The sequence below is a fragment of the Ctenopharyngodon idella genome, chromosome 6 (assembly GCF_019924925.1).
Source record: "Ctenopharyngodon idella isolate HZGC_01 chromosome 6, HZGC01, whole genome shotgun sequence".
Taxonomy (NCBI): domain Eukaryota; kingdom Metazoa; phylum Chordata; class Actinopteri; order Cypriniformes; family Xenocyprididae; genus Ctenopharyngodon; species Ctenopharyngodon idella.
Window position 1 is genome coordinate 18,055,353 of NC_067225.1, and position 21,506 is coordinate 18,076,858.

The window sequence follows — 21,506 nt, forward strand, 5'->3', positions numbered from 1 at the left end:
CAGTAAAGACATTAAAAAATATAAGTCGGCTGTCGGGCAATGTCGGGCTGTTTTTGATCGTCGGTCGGCTTAGTTTTTTGGTGTTTTCCACACAGTTGGCTGTAGTCGGATCAGATGCTGTCGGTTTTTTGGAGCCGATTCAGCATGTTAAATCGGCGTTGGGCCGTCGGTGAGAGAGAGAACTCTGATTGGCTGTTTAGCTTGGCGAACGAGCCGGTGTACGAAAATAAAAGTGAAAGCAAAATATTTTCATAATAACATGAGCCGACTGGAATGAAGAAAGTGATCAGCGTGATTGATATTCAAAATGGTAAGCAAACACTGCTTTGTTTACAGTTTGGATATCTGCAGTCGTAGTTTCAGTTTCCCTTTTTGAATGACGGAAATAGACTATTGATACTTGCTGATATAGACGGTTATTTCCTTACACACATGCGCAGAACGCATGTGTTAGTTGACAGTCACCTTTAGTCCTTTTGGTGTGTTCAAGCGCAGCTTTTTGGCCGAAACGCAGCCAATGAGAAGCGAGTCATCTTTCGTCGCCACTAGTTCTTTGACGTCGGCTTGGTGTGTCCCAGGCTTTAAAAACAACTGTAAATTCTAAAATAGATCAATCCAAAATGAAAACATGTTGAAGATTAGCCAATAAGCTGTCGATTCATTAAATGATAAACTGTTTCCCCACAAAAGCAGTTTATTCAGCATAATGAAGCCTCACTTCCATTGACAACCATTCAAAAAAGGGTGGCTTTGGTTGCAGTATAGAAGATGGGGAGGACTAGTCAGACGAAAGGGGTCCATGTACTTTTGCATCCATTTATTTTTCCATGATGCAAATCAAATATTAAAACTGTAAACTTTTTTTTTTTTTTTTTTAAAGGAGAAAAATCTGGCTTAATTCTAGATATTCTGTTTCTTAAACGTAGAAAATCAAATGACCTGAAGGTACACGGACCTTGCTTTAATACTTACAGCAATACTTTAATACTTTCATGCATGTTAAAGACAAACAGACAAAAGGCCAGCCAAGTCTGCAACTCTTTTTGTGGCTGTTTACCAGGCGTGTGCCCTAGTTGTTTATATTTCTTTTTAGTCCATTTGGCACCCGTTTAGAAATGAGTGAGGGCACAGAGAAGGCTGACACCTATTGGTTCACCTCGGTCATTTTCTCCCTTCAGGGAGTCAGTCCCCCCTCTCATTGTCCAGCCATTAAACTACAGCCTCAAAACTGTTTCTAACTAATATTCATTGGAATTACGCATATTGAATGTTTAATTATTTAACACAAACTGTCTGAATTCCTTAGATGAATCCATGGACTGATAAAAATGTGTAGAAAAAGCTATTCACATTATTTAGTTGAATGGCCTACTGCTAGAACAGTGCAGAATGAAAGAGTTTTTATTTTCCATCATTGTTTTTGCTTCGGCCTTTTGATAATGTGTCTGTGTAGTTGCAATTTGACCAGGTTTGCTGCAGGACAGGATTTAGTCACTGATGGGTGACGCCGAGACGCCGCTGTTTATTTTAGTGAGACGCTTGTAAAGTCTTCATCAGTGGTTCAGCAGTTTTTTTTTTAAATAAGGCCACTTTATCTGCTTCTCAGAATGTGACTACAGGCATGTTCTCTGCTCTAATAAAACTCTCCACTGGATCGCTTTCCCACGAACGCTGCTCTGCAAGGGAGGAAGCCAGTCCAGGGGGAATCAGCGCGTTTGTTGATCTAGCTCTATGGAGTCAGCGTACGGCAGACGGTGTTATTGGCGGATAATTAGGCTAGTACAGAAAAGACATCAGACTGTAGAGGCGAGGATCTCGATTCCTCTGTAGAAATGAATGGCATACTGGAGTCAGTTTAACCGGCTTTACATCTCAGACGAGAGGAGATCAGTGACAACAGATGGTTTGTGACATAGAAAAGAATCCACAGCAAAGCACATTTTGTAGTATTCATCACGCTGTTCCCCTGAAGACCTTTAGCTCTTGATTCTGATAACAGTACTTGTGCGTTCATGTGAGTACTTTACCGAAAACGAGCGGCAATCCGTTCGACCCGCAGCTTTCCCTAATTCCAGTTTTCTACATCTTTCATGAATGAAAAAGGGGATGTTGAATTATTTCTGCATCTAAGCAGAACTAACAAGAGGAAGAGGCCGGAGTGCCGCGGTGAACATGAATAATCAAATGATACTTGGCCTAAATTATTTTGTTTCCCGTAACAGAACACGTAGCAACACATGCAGTCTTTATTTAACTTCACTTATCTGTCTCTGTGGTTTTTCATTAAACTCAGCACTTAAATCAGCTTCCTCTCTTCAAACGGTGCTTACCAGAATGCAAAAGGATGGCTTACATAACCGATGGAAGTGCTTCATTAGATCGCTGTGCATTTTCTTTCATAACACTACGTCCTTTTATTGAACTGACTGTCCAGTCCTCCAAATGGGATTAAGATAATTCACCTAAAACATCTCACAAAAATAGGGGCTGAAGGGAAAATACTCACATACTTGTGTAAGTGTGCATTTTCCAATGGCTCTATGTACAGGATTTTTTTTCTTTCTGCAAATTGTTGGTCTTTTTGTGGCGTGTGCATGACTCAATCTTGGTTGCTATAGGAACATGCCTAAAAAATAAAAAGTCTTGATCCTTTTATAAATTGCAGCATGCAGTATAATTAATAATGAAACAATACAGGGAATTGCACTGTGAAAATAGCCTCGGAAGTTGTTTTAGATCGCATAATCATATGGAACTCACTGTGTATTTATCTCCCTTAAACTGTTCTGAAACAGTTCTAAATCAATTCACAACACATTCACTCAACATGTGCTGAAATAGTGCTACGGCATGTGTATTTATTTATTTACATTTAACTGCTGCCATATTTTTTTGCTATTACTGTAAGCTAATTTAATAGATGTGTACATTTTCTGTCAATCATAGCAACAGTTATTCCTCATATTTACATTTGAAAGATGCTTTTATAAGCCAATTCAGGTTTTGTATGGTCCAAGTAAATTGTGTGAGATCGCTACCTAGAATTCAGAACAAACCCAGAAGATCAGGAATTGAGCCAATAGCATTCATCACTGTATCCATGTGTGTGTTACCTGCTTTGCATAATTTATTTAGTGAATCTAGCGCTAAACAATTCAAACAGCAGGTGCAATTCATTCTTAATTAATCCCCCCCGGTCTGTTTGCTTTTAGTTCAAGTTTAAGTTCATCTTAGTTCAGGACCTTGGCATTAATGATGCAAATGTCTGTTTGCCCTTTCCTCTGATTGTTTGAGCAGCTTTTTAGGGCCTGCTCAGCTCCAAGTAGAGGCATGTTATGGTTGTAATAGGTTGTGACAGGTAATCCAAACAGATAAGTTTCAATAAGAGTCAGTCACTGATCCTGGCCTATGAGCTTAGTGCCTCGAGCAATCCTGAGACTTCCTCTCCTCTCCTCTCCTCTTGATGTAAAGTATAGAGCCAATGAGCCAATCAGTACAGAGTAATATTCCTTAGCGCTCTACAGAAAGCAGCATAGCTTCCTATTATTATATATATATGTGTGTGTGTGTGTATGTATATATATATATATATATATATATATATATATATATATAAAATTTAATTATTAATTTATATAATTATTAATATTGTTTTTAAAAGTTCGCACAATTTATGTCACAGCCACAGTGTTGAATGCTCACTCACTAAAGCTATTCGCAAAATCGATGTCAATTCACATAAAGGGCCTTTGTTTATCTAGTGTCATGTAAAGATGAGGAGAAAAAAAAGAAGAAGCCACAGAGGACAAGAAGAAATATCAGTGTCCTTCAGCTGTGAGGAGAGAAGGGTGTTGTGCCCCCTTTGATGAGGAGAGAGAACACTTGTCAAAGTCTACCCCTCACACCTTTTTTTTTTTTTGTCACATGGCTGCCATTCCTCAAATGCCTTTGATAATTTTGTTCTTTGCTCCTTCTCCGACATAAAGGACAGGAGTCAGTGATTTCAGTTGTATTGCTCATCCAAGACTTAGGGCCTCTGTTTTAACGATCTAAGCGCATGGTCTAAAGCGCACGGCGCAAGTGCACTTAAGGCGTGTCTGAATCCACTTTTGCTAGTTTAACGATGGGAAAAATGGTTGGCATGGTCTAGAAGGGTTGTCCCTGTTTGGTGTGTTTTGGGCGTAACGTGCAATAAACCAATCAGAGTCTCATCTCCCATTCCCTTTAAAAGCCAGTTGCGTTCGCGCCATGGCAGATTCGCTATTTACATGGCGGAATTTGCAAGCGGAAAAAACTGAATGCTTCTCTAGCGAGGAAATGGATCTGCTTGTGCGCAAGGTTAAAGCACGTGAGCAGACCACAAGACAAGCCAGATTCCACCAAAGCATTTTTATCTTTATGCACACAATAATAATCGTTTACAATGTAATCCTTTTATTTTTAATATTTGGCTTATTTGTGTGCTGCTGAGCGTCACTGTGTGTGTAATAAACAGAATGTACGCGTGCTGTGCAACCGCCTATAGGCGCGTATCACTAATGCGCTCTTTAAATAACAGAAAAAAAAATATTGCGCCATTGACTTTAGACCAGGTTTCAGTTGGTCAATGGCGCAGTCTATTTCAGTTGCCTCAACATAGCAATGCGCCTGAACACACCTCGTTTTCAAACCAGCACGCCCATGGACACACAAATGGGCGCAAATGCATTTGCTATTTAAACAACGTGCCGCAGGTCGTGAAAATGATAACTGCGTTGGGCTGAAACTAGCAAAAAACACCTGAGTCGTGCCGCATTGTGCTGGATGTACAGTATGATATGGCCCATACACTTTAGGGTCTATTGTTATGTATACGGTTTTTGCTTAAGAACAGTTGGGAAGATCTTAGTTTGCCTTACATTACATTGTACTAGAAACCACAGTCAGAGTAATTTGCCAATTTACTAAACAGTTGTGCCACACTGCCCAAGTATAGTGCACTGAATAAATGAACCTATTCATTTATATACATAAAATAAATATTAAAAATGCAGTTTAGACATACAGTGACTTGAATGAACCTCTTCTATGATGAGCATGTTTATAATTTCTGAGTAAATATATACTTTTAAAATTGAATGAATATAAATTTTATTTTGATATTTTTATTTTGTTACTGTATGTCAAGCAAGTGTCATAAAGACCCCCTGTGGTAAAAATCAAGTTTTTAATGTTGTTTATATGTCTATGTGGTGTTTTTAATATGCTTTAAGACAAACCATGTGCAAATTCATCAGTCAGTATACTAAATAAAGCAAGGGTGCAGTTACATTCAAGCTATTTTAAGGCGGGAAGAAATTATTTTCACAGGGGGAAAAAAAACATTTAAATATGTCACTTTGGTGATCAAAGGTGAGTTTTAAGGGATAAAATTGTTGATCATAGTGGCACTTTAAAATAAATCTTAAGTTGACCTTTTTTATGACAAGGCAAGATTAATTCAGGTTTAAATTTTACATGGTGCGACTCCCCAAAAACATAATGATATTTGTGAATTAATAATTTAGGGGTCTCTAAATGAAAATTGTATTGCTGGAATACTTAAGTTCACTAGATTGTTATGATTTGCGTAATTTATAATGCAAATAATACACTGTATTCTCATACAAAAAACCTTGATGTGCTTACCTGGAGACTTGGTGAGAACACTCTGCACGACACATGAATCAAGTGAGACCCGATATTTAGATTAAGTGAGGTGGGATATTTATTTATGGATGTGCCGTGCTACCTCAGTGTAAACATCTTAAAAAGAAACCTGCAACTGGAGTGTGAATAAAACTTTGTGAGAGTGAGGCTTTGTTATTGTCAGTTTGGGAGACAGTGAAACTTTTAAGTAGAGTGAAAACAGATAAAGCGGACAGAGAGAGAAAAGGAGAGAGAGCTAAGGGGTGATTCAATTAATATGAGATGAGCTGTCTCACCAACAAAGGGTTATTTGTTGTTTGTTTTTTTCTTTCACATCATTAAGATTTTCTCCTAAAGACTTTCTTCCAGACAATCATGTCTTATTGTTACAGTTGTACACTTTCAGTCAATTGTCTGAGGCCACGATTAATTTTAATGAACATGTAAAGACAAAACACAAAGACAAAAAAAAGACCAATTGCTCTAATGCTTAAGGTATTGTGTAATAGTAGCCCACAGTGGAAGATGTGCTGTATTTGAACATTAAATTGCCTTTCTTTGTGTATAATATTTAGTTATTTTTCTTTTATTTTAGCTGGCATGTTCAACTGTGATTAAGTGGGTTAGCTGATTTAGAGCAACCCTCTTTCAAAAAGACCTAATTTCATTACAGGTTAGTGTGTCTGTGTGTTTCAGATAAAAGGACCTGCGAAAACTATAGAAGAGAGACGTTCCAGTCTGGATGCTGAAATCGACTCCCTGACCAGCATCCTTGCCGACCTAGAGAGCAGCTCACCATACAAACCGCGCACACCGCAGGTACCATCATTACAAACATTGTAATATAAAAATATGAAAATATTTCCAAATGAAACCAAAAAAAGAATCCACCGTTAAGCCTCTCTGTGTATCACACAGTAGTGAAGTTTAGTTCATGAACAAATCAGTGTATTTGAACAAATTGGTTGAGTGAATTCAACGACTCCTAGTCTCCTACTGAAACAATGTATCATGCGGGCAATCAAATTTGAGGATCAAAACTATAAGTTTAAATATCAGATTATCCTTAAAATTTAATGTGGTTCACAGCAAATTTCTCCATTATAGTGGAGAAAGAAATATTTTATGCAATGAAGATTCACTACGAATATTCATGCTTGGTGTAAATATGGTCTTTGGAGAAATACAGTATGTCATCCATCCACAGTGTCATCTATAATTCTGTGGAAGTTGCAGACTTGTGCCTGTGAAAAAGAACTTAAAATCTCTTATTTAGTTTTATCTCTATCTTATTTATTAGCCTTTATTTCACTCCCGCAGTGAATCGATTTGAATGCGGAGGCCCTTCTTAAAAAGAAAAAACAAAACACGTTTGGAAACCTGTTATCACACACACAAAAAAGATTAACCAATTTAGGTTGCACATCGAGACAGATGAAAAGCAAATCAAAACGTGTAAGTGTACCAGTCATTTCTCATTTTTGGAAAGTGTTATAGTCTAAAATTATAATGACCCATATCATTAATAGATATCAAATGAAGTTAAGAGCAGACACTCAAGTTGAGCCCTAGGGCACTTTACTAAATAGTTCAACACACAATGAATGTAGGCCAGTGCATTCGGAGTCAATGCTGTCGCATTTGGAGCAACCACAAGTCCCTCCTGTTGGCAAACAGCACCACAGATAGAGCTCGCCTTATTACATGGCCAAAGCTTAATAATGGAGAGTGCTGTCTCTGAACTAGAAACACCCTGCTTTTGGCAAGCGGTCTATATTCCTCTTTTCTTCTCTGGGGTCGGTCTATTCCATTTGCTGATCTCTAGAGTCCTCGACAGGCACTCTTTTAAAATTATTATTGAGCATAAAGTCTGCACAAACACAACTCTGCAAAAAAATGAAACTAGAAAACTCTTAAGCATGAATGGAGGTCTGTAAGTATTTGCGATACATTGATAGCTAATGTCTGTTCATATACATTTGTTGATATTTTGCATGGAGAGGAAATAGCTATTCCTAAAGTCAAATTCACATCAGTGTAACTTTTAACTAGAAAAAAAAAACTTGAAAAAACTTTAAATGTTGACTTGACAAAAACAGTTTAAAAGTTTTGAAAAGGTTTAAAGGGGTGGTTGATTATGATTTCAATTTTTTAGCTTTAGTTAGTGTGTAATGTTGCTGTTTGAGCTTAAACAATGTCTGCAAAGTTACAACACTCAAAGTTCAATGCAAAGAGAAGATTTTCTTTTACAGAAATCGCTTTTTAAGGACTACAGCAAACGGCTGGTAGGGACTACAAAGATCTTCTTCCCGGGTTGGTGACATCACTAACCCTAAAACTTACATAAACCCTGCCCCCGAGAAAACACGCAACAAAGGGGGCGAGGCCATGTTGGGCTGCTTTAGAGAAGAGGAAGAGTTGTTGTAGTAGAGTGTTGTCGTCATTTTACGCCGGACTGCTTCACAAACAAGGGTCAATTCAACGCTGGATTTGCAAAAAAGATTAACATGACAGCACATGCTAGTCAATGAGTTGAATCAACTCCACAGCAACTACATAAATTTATCCACTAACCATTCAGAAATGTCCAGTTGCATTCTAAAAGTTGAAACTTCTTCCTGAGTCTCTCCATCAGTGTCCGACTCCGGTTTGAACAATGTAAGGCTGAACACCGTTACTGACAATCGTCATTTTGGCTGCGTGAGATTCTCCAGCTTTGTTGTTGTTGAGCAATCGAAGCGTGAGCTGTTAAAGCTCTGCCCTCTTCTGGGAGGGGGTGGGGAACAGCAGCTCATTTGCATTTAAAGGGACACACAAAAACGGCGTGTTTTTGCTCACACCCAAATAGGGGTAAATTTAACAAGCTATAATAAATTATCTGTGGGGTATTTTGAGCTGAAATTTCACAGACACATTCTGAGGACCCCAGAGACTTATATTACATCTTATAAAAGGGGCATTGTAGGTCCCCTTTAAAAAGGCCTTACGGACAGTCTATTGTTTGGCTACAGTATTATGAATACTTCGATTTTGGACATCCTATTCATTTGATATACTGCCTATTACATTCTGTGTAGCAAAGAAGTACATTTATCAGAGGCAGAGAGAGTCTGTGAATCAGAGATATAGTCATGTTTCCTAAGACACATAGTTGTGATGTAGCAACGTTGCAGAAATTCCTGAGGGAAACAGAGTGATGAGGGGTCAAGAGGTCACATATCAGTGTCTGAGCCAAAAGCTCTGTTTTTATTCAGAGCGAAACAGGCTTTGACCTCAGTTCCGGCAAACGCAGAGGCCAGTGGTACAGTATGCTGAGGAAACATTAATGTTGCTCTCAGCAAAGTGAGGCTGGTTTGGTAACAAGTGCTGCAAATATGCACATACACACTGAGAGAAATATGCACACTCACATTTAATGCACACAAACCGTCTACACACACTGACAGGCGCGCATTTTTAAAAGTCATGCACCTGCACACTTTTGAAGTGGCAGGTAAGTTTTTCCTAAATAAAATATAGTCTAAGTGCAGATCTTTGTAAAAGTACTTTGTGAGAGCTACAAGTAACAGAAAGGAGTCTGAAAGCTTTTGTCAGTAGACTTGAAAAATTTATACAAGCAGAGAAAACACAGTGTTAGAGAGAAAACAGCCTGAGTAGTTTCTGGTAACGGGGTTAAATCTCAGGATCAGCCTCAGTTGCTCTGATATCTGTCCGCTCATTTGGCCGTTTATGACAGCGTTTATCCACCAGAGCATGGAGTATATGATTTTGGTGTTTCCAGTGTTTCCCAGACTCTTTCAATGGCATGTCAAGAGATGGTTATTGTAGAAATATTTCTTTTTAAATTAATATTATAATTATATGGAACACAATGTGTCTTAAATTTATGCTATGGTGAGTAATATATTTCCCATTGGAAAAGATTTAAAATTTTTCACTATGAATTACCAGTGGACAGGTTATCATACACGATATGCTTGAATTCAGTGTTTTTTAAACTTTTCAACAAGTACCATATCTGATCAAATCGTCAGACACTGCTGACGTAAAATTGGTAAATTATGATTGTATTATATGTATTATATATATATATATATATATAATGCATTTTAACGTTATACATTAAACATTATTTTTATAATGTATTTTGTATTATAATATATAATATAAATTATATATAACAATGTGGTGAAAAAATTAATATAAACAAACATGATAGTGTTAATTGTTTTGACTGAAGCAAACTCACAGTTTTATTTATTATGTTATATGTTTTATGAAAACAATGTGGTGAAATAATTAAAACACGCTAGTGCATTAATTGTTTTGACTGTAGCGAACTCACAATTTAGAGAAAAATAAATGTATTTTGATATATCTAGGGACAAATGTGCATAATTACTGTGAATTAATGATAATTATTTTTGTGTTGGTGTAAAATTTGGATTTCCAAGTTTTATGGGGACTTTCCATAGACATAATGATTTTTATACTGTACAGACTGCATATTTTATCTCCTAACCCTAAACCTAGCCTTACCCCTAAATCACAGAAAACTTTTTGCATTTTTAGATTTTCAAAGAACATCATCTAGTATGATTTATAAGCTGTTTTCTTCATCGAGACCAAAAATTGTCTCCACAACACAGGGAATACCTGAACCACACACACACACACACACACACACACACACACACACACACACACACACACACACACACATACACATACACATACATACATACATTTTGATATGCATTCCATCTAATGTTGCTTCTGGCTGATTAACTTGATTTGACCTTTTTATCCATCCAGCAGATCTGTCAGGCCTTTATTTTCCCCTCTGTTTATCTTATATGAATTATTTGTTAGAGTGACTCTGGGCTTGTTTAATGTGCCAGGTTTTATAGCTAAGGCCACTGGCACAGCTGCTCTTTCTGTAATCTTCCACTTGTACAAGCACAGAGTAACAGCGTCCTCAGTTCACAGTGCTCCCAAATCACAGAGCCTTCTCTCAGAAATCAATAGAAGTGCTCTTCCCCTCGTCCCTGCTTTGAGCTTTAAGGAAAGGGACTTTATCCCTGTGTTCATTGAAACCTGTAGTAAAGGGACCTGCTTTGTGGTCTTTATCGACTTCTGTGTGTGAAATGGCAGCTGAATTTGTTTTGCTGCTTTGACTCAACCTGATGCTTTCCAGCCTATCAAAACAGTTTCTTTGCTTTAGTTGGTGCTCGGGGGTGTAACAAGATAAAATGAAATGTGATCATTATATAAACCCCATTTGCTTCCATCATTCATTTCTTCAACCATACCCCTGTCCCTGCAAACAGACTCACACAAACACACACAGTAGGATCCATCCAAGAGCCAGTTCTGAGTTTGCTATACACTGCCTGTAGAAAATAAAGTGCAGTCTTAATAGATTATTTAACTTTTCCTCTTTTCTTTTTTTCTTCTGAAAGTAATGAAAATTCCCACCACAGTGTCATGTCTGCCACATCTCAGATTATGTGTTAAATTTAACACTTAAATGCACAAATCGGGTCTTTAGCAACCCAGGGCATCACTTACTGCCTTCCCCCTCATTTATTCATCAAGGTAGATGTCAACCTTTGTAATATTCCTCAATCTGTTCATTATAAACAATATAAAATAAAGAAAAAATATATATATAAAAGAATGACTGTTTTCTAATTACTTTTTTGCAAAAAGTGTATACGGTCGCTAGTGAGTATAAATATAAGTATATATTTTTAATGCGCAGCAATAATCTCTGATGACTAAGTGCAATTCACCTTTATTCCTCAAGGTGGCAATGTCTGAATGATGACGTGATGTTTCACTCATAATTACCGCAGTCATAAAACAAAAGAATACACAAGTATTATCAGCAAAACTTGAAAAGGCTCAGCGATTTACTGTATGAGCAAACAGTGTATGCAATTAAATATTAGTGTCAGTCACTTAATGGTGGATCTGGTGAAGAAGCTGTAAGCGATCAAAATATTGATTTTTGAAAACATCGTAAATGATAGTTTTGAGAATATGGTTGAAATTGCGAATAACGCAAAAAAGCATCTGCTCAAATTAAACCCTTCCAAGTTTCAAAAGGTAACGAAATATGCTTTATTTTATTCTTTTATAATTGTTGTTATTAAAATATCAAGGGAGTTTTATACTTTTGCGGCAGTTAGAGGGCCACCCGGTGTTAGATATAGATCCGGGTCACTAAAGACCCGAATATGTAATAATATATTGATGATTGGTGATACATTTGTGCATTTAAGGGTTAATAACATTCTGTGAAATGGTAGTTTTAACATTTTTGGAATAAAATGCTCGACTTTGTCTAATTTCCCAGCTAGCATTGTAATTATCCTAAATATACACAGATGAATAATGTTTTCACAGTTTTTGCATTCAAAATTTTGCATAGAAAAAAAATACAGATTGATTGTAAATGAAGCACCAGTTTTTCACACCTAGAACGTATCTAGGACAAGGGTAAAACAAAATAGTCTATATATAAAAAGGCAAATGTTGATGATATGGTTAAATGTTTCCAAGAGAGTTTTATGTGATTCTCATATAACAAAGATAAGAAAAGTTGAAATCTGTGTATTTTAATAACAATAAAGAAGGCTATCACCCTATTAGCTGTAAAAACTCCATTCGAGTTCATTTAAAAGGTGTAGATGCCACAGATTTATATTTTTTCCTTTCCCAAAATACTATGAAACATTACCTTCAAATATGGCCTAACCAAGCTTAAATCAGCAAGTCAGCAACTTTTTTTCCCCTATTTTACGAAGACCTTTTAAAAACCCTGACCTTGTCAGCATTTAATGCATGTATTTTTACTGTCATCCCAGAATAGGTAGGGAAATTCTCTGGTGAAATACAAACTAGTAAATGCTAAACTGTGTTTTGTAAGAACTTCTAGATTTAGCTGGTTCCTGTTTAAGATGTTTCAGGTCTGTATCGCTTCCTCACCTTACAGCTAATGAACTGTCCAAGCAAATGAGATCTATGGGAAAAAGAGAGATTAAGTGTCGAACGAAGACTGAGTTACTACTTGAGGTGCAAAGGGATGATCAATGGACTCTGTCATTATCCAGTCAAGTGTCTTCAGTAACTTCTGCGATCAGGAGGACAATGACAATATATCTGCGCCGTTGTGTGTGTGCGGCCCACATTTTAGTTTAGTTCTTTGGCCTGTTACTCTTTTTCGTTATTATACAAGTTTGTGCATGTATAAAAAATATTTTTTGTGTTTACTTGGTTTGGAAATGACATCTTGATGTTTGAGCATGGCATTGACCTCTCAGTAGTTGCTTATTAAGAAATTTCCCAAATTTGACCTTTGGTTGAGTGCACTTGCAGGATTCATTTATTCTTTTGGAATCAACAGTGAAACAGTGATGGTTGGGCTCATTTTGAAAAACCAAAACATAAAAGACTGCCCTGACCTCTCTCACAAGCATGAAAAGGTAATCAAATGAAGCCAGTAAGGCTGAAAATGAAGTTGCAACAGTTGTCCATTTAATTAAACATGAATGCATAGAGTCACATAAATGTACAGGATGCTGAACTTTATCAGAGTGTCAGCTTACGGAGACTTGTCTCATAATGTGACACCTTTTGTGACATTAAAATATCCAACGATAGCATAAGATCCACGCTTATGTGTAAAATCTCTTTACTCTTCATAAATTAAAGTAGAAAGGCCGTCCATCTTGAAATAAAGTGCTTCTTGTCATGCTCATTGATGCATGTTGCTGTCTCACTGTATTTCAGATTTATTTTTTCAAGGATTTAAAGGGATAGTTCATCTAAAAATTACATTTTTTGTCATAACTTGTATGACATTTTTTGTCTTCTGTGGAACCTAAATAATTTTTTTTTTCTGTCCATACAATGGATGTCAATGGCCACCAAAACGGTTTGGTTACCAACATTACCACAAGTATATCAAAGTATATCTACACATAATTTTTTACGATTTGTGTGTGTGTGTGTGTGTGTGTGTGTGTGTGTTAAACCACAAATATAGCATAGAAATAAACATAATGTAAAGGGTAAAAAGGCATTTAAAGAAAGCTGTACAGAACACAGTTTTAATGACTGAGGGCTAATTTTAGAGGGCTGGCAGTTTTATTTAGCACATTGAATTTCATGAAGCAGTTATGATGTCAATTTGAAATGATTCGTTAAAAAAGTGTTACATTATATTAAACATTGTTAAACATATTTGATTAACTTTTTATGTGTTAAATTGTGTTTGACAGCTTTAGTTTTTTTCTGAACAGGCTTTATCTGGGAGTCTTGGCAATTATTTCTGTTAAACAAACTGCTTTTATTCATGGTAATGTAAGAAAGTCTATCAGTCCTCATCCCTTTCAGACACTTTGGCCTCCCTTTGTCATTGTCATTTCCTTGTGCTGTGACCTCAATGCCACCCCTGAACTTCTGGCCATTTACAGTATAATTCCCTCCTGTTAACCTCATTAGGAGGCTTTAAAGTTAGCTGTAAATGTTAAATTGAAGAGCTTATATGGGCCAGTTTGTTTGATCTGCACTTGGGGAGCAACTAGGGTACAGTATTCACTATAAAATATTGATGCTTCTCCTCCCACAACCATCAAGATTTGCATTGTTTTCCAACACTGTTGTCTTTACTCTTCTTCTTTGTTTAAGAGAGAATTTGAGAGTACATGAGTACATGAAGCTGGTGTAAAGACTGTTTCCGCTGCTTGTTGTATAGGGCCTGTGGAAAGAGGAGTACTGTTTATGCGGCACAGGACCCTTGTGAGGTTGTAACAGTTTGTTTTAGCACTGGCTGCATGTGTTTGTTGACTCATGCAGTGCAGAACTCTGCTTGTTAATGTTGATAACACTAGATTAATAACTCAACAACCCTGAAAATGAGAATGACAGAGATAAAGTTTGTACACAGAGTTTCCTGGAAACTTGATTTTGTTCTAGTTTGTTTATAAATCTGCCCTGTTGGATACATGTGATTTTAGTTTTTAAATAGATGTGACACTAGGAGTGGGGGAATCATTATTTCGAAGTATTATGTTAAAATTTTAAATTAAGGTTAAATTTGTTACTATTAGTGTTGCATCAGGTATCATGAACCAACAATGTACAATACTTTTAAAATAGGTTAATGTTAATTTCTAGGTATATACATGTATACATATACACGTTTTTTTTTTTTTTTGGAAAGAAATTATACTTTTACTCAGCAAGGGCAAATTAAATTGATCAAAAGTGACAGTAAATACATTTATAATGTTACAAAAGCCTGTTTCAAATAAATTATGTTCTTCTGAACTTTAAGCCCTGTTTCCACCTGGTATTAAGATGCGTTTTGGTTGATCGGATCACAAGTAGACGAGGGAGACACATACCCGTTTTCACTTAGTATTTTAATCCGTAAATGTATGGGTTTTTCATATCTTTCGATCTAATGGACAAAATAAGCTCGCACAATTTATATATGAACATGCCCAGAGACAACGGGAAAACATATGGAGAGCAGCAGCTTTAGTTTCTGCTCTGACAGCCGCAAGACCTGAAATCAGGAATGGTGGGAGAACATTGTGCTTGGTACATTTTTTCGTCTTCAAACCAAACTTGGGTCTTCAGCCGTCAAAGTTTAAACCCTGCCTGGCTAGCGTGCTTCCCTTAATGTTTACGCTTTAGGTCAGTAGGCAGAGAGTAGGCGGTCTTTTGCGCTGTTCGAACGCATTCGACCACATGAGCATTTACATTACTAAAGCAATCCAGTCAAATGTATTTACAACTACCTCTGGAAGTGGTCAAGTAGGCAGAGAGTAGGCGGTCTTTTGCGCTGTTCGAACGCATTCGACCACATGAGCATTTACATTACTAAAGCAATCCAGTCAAATGTATTTACAACTACCTCTGGAAGTGGTCAAAAGTGGACAAGCTCAAAACGTTTTACACCCCATTTTACACCTGTATTTAGCATTGTCCACTTGTGATCCGATCAACAAAAATGCATTTTAATACCAGGTATAAAAAGGGTCTTATATTCATTAAAGAATCCTGGAAAAAAGTGTATAATTGTTTCCACAAAAATGTTAAGCAGCACAACTGCTTTCAACATTGAAAATAATAAGAAATGTTTCTTGACAATGTTTCTAGAATCATGTTACACTGAAGACTAGAGTAATGGCTGCTGAAAATTCAGCTTTGCCACCACAAAAATAAACTACATCTTAAAATACATTAAAAAAAAAAAAAATTAAACCGCTATTTTAAATCGCAATAACATTTCACAATATTACTGTATTTGCTTAGTATATTTAAATGAATAGAATAATTAAAAATTAACATTAACCTATATTAATAAATGCTATAAAATTGTAAAAATTAAAAAAAAAGTTTTTTTGTAAACAAAAATCTGTTAGTTCCTGATACTGTACATAATGCGTTAACTTATATCTACAAATTGAACCTTAGTGAAAAATGTTAACATGATATTTCACCTCACAATATTAGATAAATATTCTTACACCAGAAATCAATATTTTAGTAAAAACCTTCACAATAATATTTTTGGAAAAAACTAAAAAAGGAGATTCACTTATATATCGCTAGGTCCCTGTAGATTCCAATCCCAAGATAGCACTCAGCTAAAAGGATCTGAAGTGAAGAGTAGTCTCAGTCACAAAATCTTTCTCTGTTTCCATCTTTGACACTTTGTTTGTTTACAAATTTTTGTCGGAGAGGAAGACATTAAGCCTGAAGGAACCATCTCAAGTCATGTGAGCCCCATACCCCTGCATTATTGAATAGTCTTCCACACAGTTTAGCACAAGTTGAGTGCTTCCTCAGCTGCTGTTGTCCATGTATCATTCCACACGGTCACAGCTACAGAAGCACACTCAGAAAGAGAGAGTACATCTGACGTTAGGCTCATGGTCAAAGGGGTCAAATGTTGTTGACCTCCGTTGTATGGAAAAACAGTTCTTCAAAACGTCATCTTTTGTGTTGCGTCATATAGATTTGGATCAATTTGTCTTTAGGGTTTTCCCTTCTTGATTTGTGTTTGAATGATGTTGTGTGCACTGCTCATAATGTACAATGTGCTGAACAGGGTGAAAGGTCACACATATGAATTCACAACAGGGCTGCTAACTAGGAATGTATATTTGCAGATTCATGATTCTTGCATATGTAAGTCTTATGCTCATCAAGGCTGCAGTTATTTGATCAAAAATACAGTCAAATGTGTAATATTTTGAAATATTACAATTTAAAATTCAAAATCAGTCTTCAGTGACAGGTAATCCTTCAGAAATCAATATGCTGATTTGCTGCTCAAGTAACATTTCTTATTATTATCAATTTTAAAAAGTTGTGCTGCTTAATATTTTTGTGGAAACTGTAATACTTTTCCCCCCAAGATTCTTTGATGAATAGAAATTTCAATAGAACAGCTTTTATTTGAAATATAAATCTTTTGCAACATTATAAATGAACAATTTAATGCGTCCTTGCAGATTAATTTAAGTAATAATTTCTTTCATAAAGAATAAATCACACTGATTTATAAAAACTTATAAACACAGTGTACATCATTGTGCATTTACTGTATTTCAGGTGATTTTCAGGTGTATAAGCAAGTAAAAATTCCAAGCAAAGGTAATAATTCTGTTTGCTATTTTGTCATGTTTTGATTCAACATTCTTGAACCATAAAGAAGAATCCAAGGCTGGTTGAGCCGTTAACTTTGGCTTAATTTAAATGAAACCTGTTCAGAAAGTAAATCCATTTGGCCTTAAAATTAAAGCATCTCAGTCAGGAAGAATAACATTTTATTGGTATTTTTTAGTGGTCTCTTGTTTCTAATTGTGCTTTATTTCTGAGTTAAGGAATCAGTTCACAGGCTCGTGGGCTGCAGAGGATCGGAAATCTATGATTTCCTACAAAGAGCTTTTTTTTGTGGTTGGCACAGTCTTTTGGGATATTAACAATGTACACAGTATTGTGAATAATTACCTCACATCTACATTTGACATCATCGAGAGTGCTTACATCAAGGCTGAGCGCTATTCTTTTCAGCCGCATTAGTCTCTGGTGAGCGTCCACTCTGTTCTAGTCCCTATATTGTGTTTATAGAGCGAGTTACATCACTAGCACTCTGTAACAACAATTAAAGTGCTGACACTTCGGCCCACTCCAAGCTCTCCATTCAATTAAATCCTTTCCCATCACTGTCTCTTCTTTGTCTCTTGCTCATAAACCTCTGTCAAGACTCTTCATTTACCAGGCGGCATGAGCTGACGGACTGGATCGGAGACTGTAAAATCATGACTTGTCATTTGTCACAGCTCTGTTTCTTGCTGCCTTTCCCGCCGCCTCCGTGAGAGGAGCCTCTCGGCTGACTTCACACTGCTCATGCTGAAGTATGCTCACGGTCCAAATACAGCTTCTTTCATACATGTCTGTGTGGGTGGTACAGCCCCGCGGGGTCAGGCGGAGGACATGTTACCTGCCCAAGGCAGGATGTATTGGTTCTCTTGAACATTGTCGTAAATGTTTTAATGTTATTTGTTGTAAATGCTGGTCTCGAGAGCAATACATGTGATTGGCCCCTTTGGAAGGTGTCATATGACTTGCCGTTAAAACAACATTTGTGTAATCCATGTCACATGCTCCGCACAAATGCGGCACTTCAAAATTTAATAAATAAGTAGTCAAAGCAAAATGCTTCTGGAAGGTCCTGTGGGGTGACATCCTATACTGTTTTATGCTAAACTTTGAAAAAGTTTATTTATTTTATATTTCTATCACTCCGCAAGACCATTTAAAACTAGCACATGTAAAGTGATGTTAAAAAACAAACAAACAAACAAACAAACAAACAAACAAAAAAACATACAATTGCCACACTGGATGTTTGGGCAAGACGTATAAAAGGACTTGTACCTTTTTGTTGTAAACATACAATAGGTTTTAGTTCTGTCACAGCCCTAAACCATGATTTGTTACTTATTTGTTGGTTGCAGGTTGTATTAGGGGAGGGACATTCTTATCCTAGAGAGCATTTGATTGGACAAAAATCTGTAGTGCATGATGAGTCATTAGTATGTTTGATCTGTTTTTCCAGATAAGAAATGCTGTCAATTAAAATGTGTATATCAGCTAGAAATTGTATTTATTTATTTATTTGTTTATTTATTGTTATTTTTATGTTTATTTAAACTTTTAGAAGTACACTACCATACACGTGACCTTAAAAAAAAAAAAAAAAAAAAAATGAAATTTAATTTAAAAAAAACAAACAAAAAAAAAAACGGCTGCTGTGGTTGTCAGAACTTCATCATAAAAAGTACGCTAGAAACAATCACAGATTAAACACATGACACTAAAATAAACATTCATTTAACAAGATTATAACTGATATGAAAAAACTACAAATGTTAATCATAAACCATCAAATATGAAGTGTCACACAGGGAATTCTGGGGATGTCCATTAGGGTTTTTCACTTTGAATAATAAGACGACTTCACTTCCAGAAAATTAAAATTTGACAGTGTTTTACTATAAAATTACATGAAATGTCCCGTTAGATATATTACAGTTTTTCATGGTATGTGGTGAGAATTTACCGCCAATCAAACAACAGCTTTAAAATGCTTTAATATTAAAACTGCTTTAAATAAAGCGGTTACTAGTCACGACACCTAAGATATACACTTTCTCTTTAAATATTTAAAAATGTAAATTTCCCCTAAAAATCTTAATAAAAATAATTTATGGACGTTATGCATCGTTTGTTTAAATGTACCACCGCATTCTCTGCTCTGCAGACAGCGTGCTATTCCAAATGTGCAGAAGGTCATAGAAGAACAGTCGTCGCCTGCCTTTCATCCTTTCATTCTCCCAATTTCCTCTTATCTCTCCTGTAAATAGAAAGGAGGAGGTGTGCGGCTGCTTAAAGCTATTGTCAGCTTAGTTGCCACTCTGAGACATAATCCTGTTGTCCGTCTCCTGCTAAGGAGGACGATACCTATTTCACATTACCGCTCCGCTGCTATAAGAAATGGCAAAATGTATGATTATTTGTTGTGATAACGCTGTTTAGATAAATAACAATCAAATTCAGTAATTTGTCAACACTGCCACAGGACAGATATATTGATAGAAAGAGGAAATATGAATATTAATGAATAATACAGTTCATACGGTTGAGACACAGTAATTTGCATTCTATCCATAACCATAATATTTAGGCACTGAGTATTTCTTTTATGTATTCAAAGAGCAATATTAGTCATTTAGATTTTTAGAGAGTAAAACACATAACGTTATTGAAATCATTATTTGGTGTTATTATATGGTGTTATTTGGTACTCAGAAGTGAGCAGCATTAGTGTCTGATTACAAAGAATAGCTGTTAAGAAACATTTCCAGCTCATTATTCCAGTGTTCCTCATAAAACATCTCAAACAGAACAGACACGATCAATGCTAATCAATATCTGACAGGTGTTAAGAGGAGAAGGAGTGGCTTACATTGGTTTACCTTAGCACACATTCATGTCTGTTTAAAAGTGAGAGAGAGTATGTTTAGGACCTTTCTATTTTTCCTTTCTGACCATTGATTAAGAGCTACTAAACAATATAATCACTAATGTCAGAGATCAATCAGAAATCTTGGTAACACTTTACAATAAGGTTCATTAGTTAATGTATTAACTAACATGAACTAACCATGAGCAATACATTTGTTACTGTATTTACTTATCTTTGTTAACGTTAGTTAATGAAAAGACAGTTTTTCATTGTTTGTTCATGTTAGTTCACAGTGCATTAACTAATGTTAACAAGATTTTAATAATGTATTAGTAAATGTTGAAATTAACATTAACAAAGATTAATAAATGCTGTAGAAGTGCAGTTCATTATTAGTTCAGGTTAACTAATGTAGTTAACTAATGTTAACTAATGAACCTTATTGTAAAGTGTTACCGAAATTTTGTTAATTGGTTTGTTTAATTGCTAGTTTATTTTTAATATAATTGTTAGTAACATTATTATTATTATTATTATTATTGTTGTTGTTTAAATTGCTGTTTTATTTTTAATATAATTGATGTGGGTTTTTTTTCTATTTACTGAAGTAACTAATTGTGGCTATTTTTGTCACAATTTCCCCACTTTCATGTTGTTATATGAAAACCTTTTTTATATGAAAAAGTTTTAGAAGTTGAAGAATATCCATTCTGCTCTTTTCCAAACAATATGAGTGATTTACAGCTGTGCTCTTAAAGGGATAGTTCACCCAAAAATGAAAATGATCCCATGATTTACTCACCCTCAAGCCACCCTGGGTGTATATGACTATCTTCTTTCAGACGAACACAATCGGAGATATATTTAAAAAATATCCTTAGTCCTCCAAGGTTTATAATGGTGGTGAATGGGGGCCCGCATTTTGAACAACAACAAAAAAATGCATCCATCCATAATCAAAGTAATCCATACAGCTCCAGTGGGTTAATGAAGGCCTTTCGAAGCGAAGCGAAGTGATGCGATGCATTTTTGTAAGAAAAATATCCATATCTAAAACTTTATAAATTCAAATAACTAGCTTCCGGCAGACGACCATATGCATACTGTGCAACTCGACTTGCGCCTAATGAGCCATCCACTGACACGATGTATGACACATGATGTAGGAGTATAGTAAGCTTAGATGCCTCTCGCGGTTCAAACAAATAGGGCTAAGCAACAAACTCAAGCTCCTCTTCCATTATATCAAAATCCTCAGACATTTCTCTTTAAAATTTCTCAT

At 35.9% G+C, this 21,506-nt stretch overlaps 1 protein-coding gene across 2 annotated transcripts in view; it reads left to right on the forward strand.

The window, feature by feature from the left end:
- lpp (LIM domain containing preferred translocation partner in lipoma) overlaps positions 1-21,506 on the forward strand; it is a 223,833-nt gene that overhangs the window by 105,471 nt on the left and 96,856 nt on the right. For both annotated transcript variants that reach the window (XM_051896418.1, XM_051896419.1), the window contains exon 5: positions 6,364-6,486. In XM_051896418.1, coding sequence (XP_051752378.1) covers positions 6,364-6,486 — 123 coding nt within the window. The remainder of the gene's footprint in view (positions 1-6,363; positions 6,487-21,506) is intronic.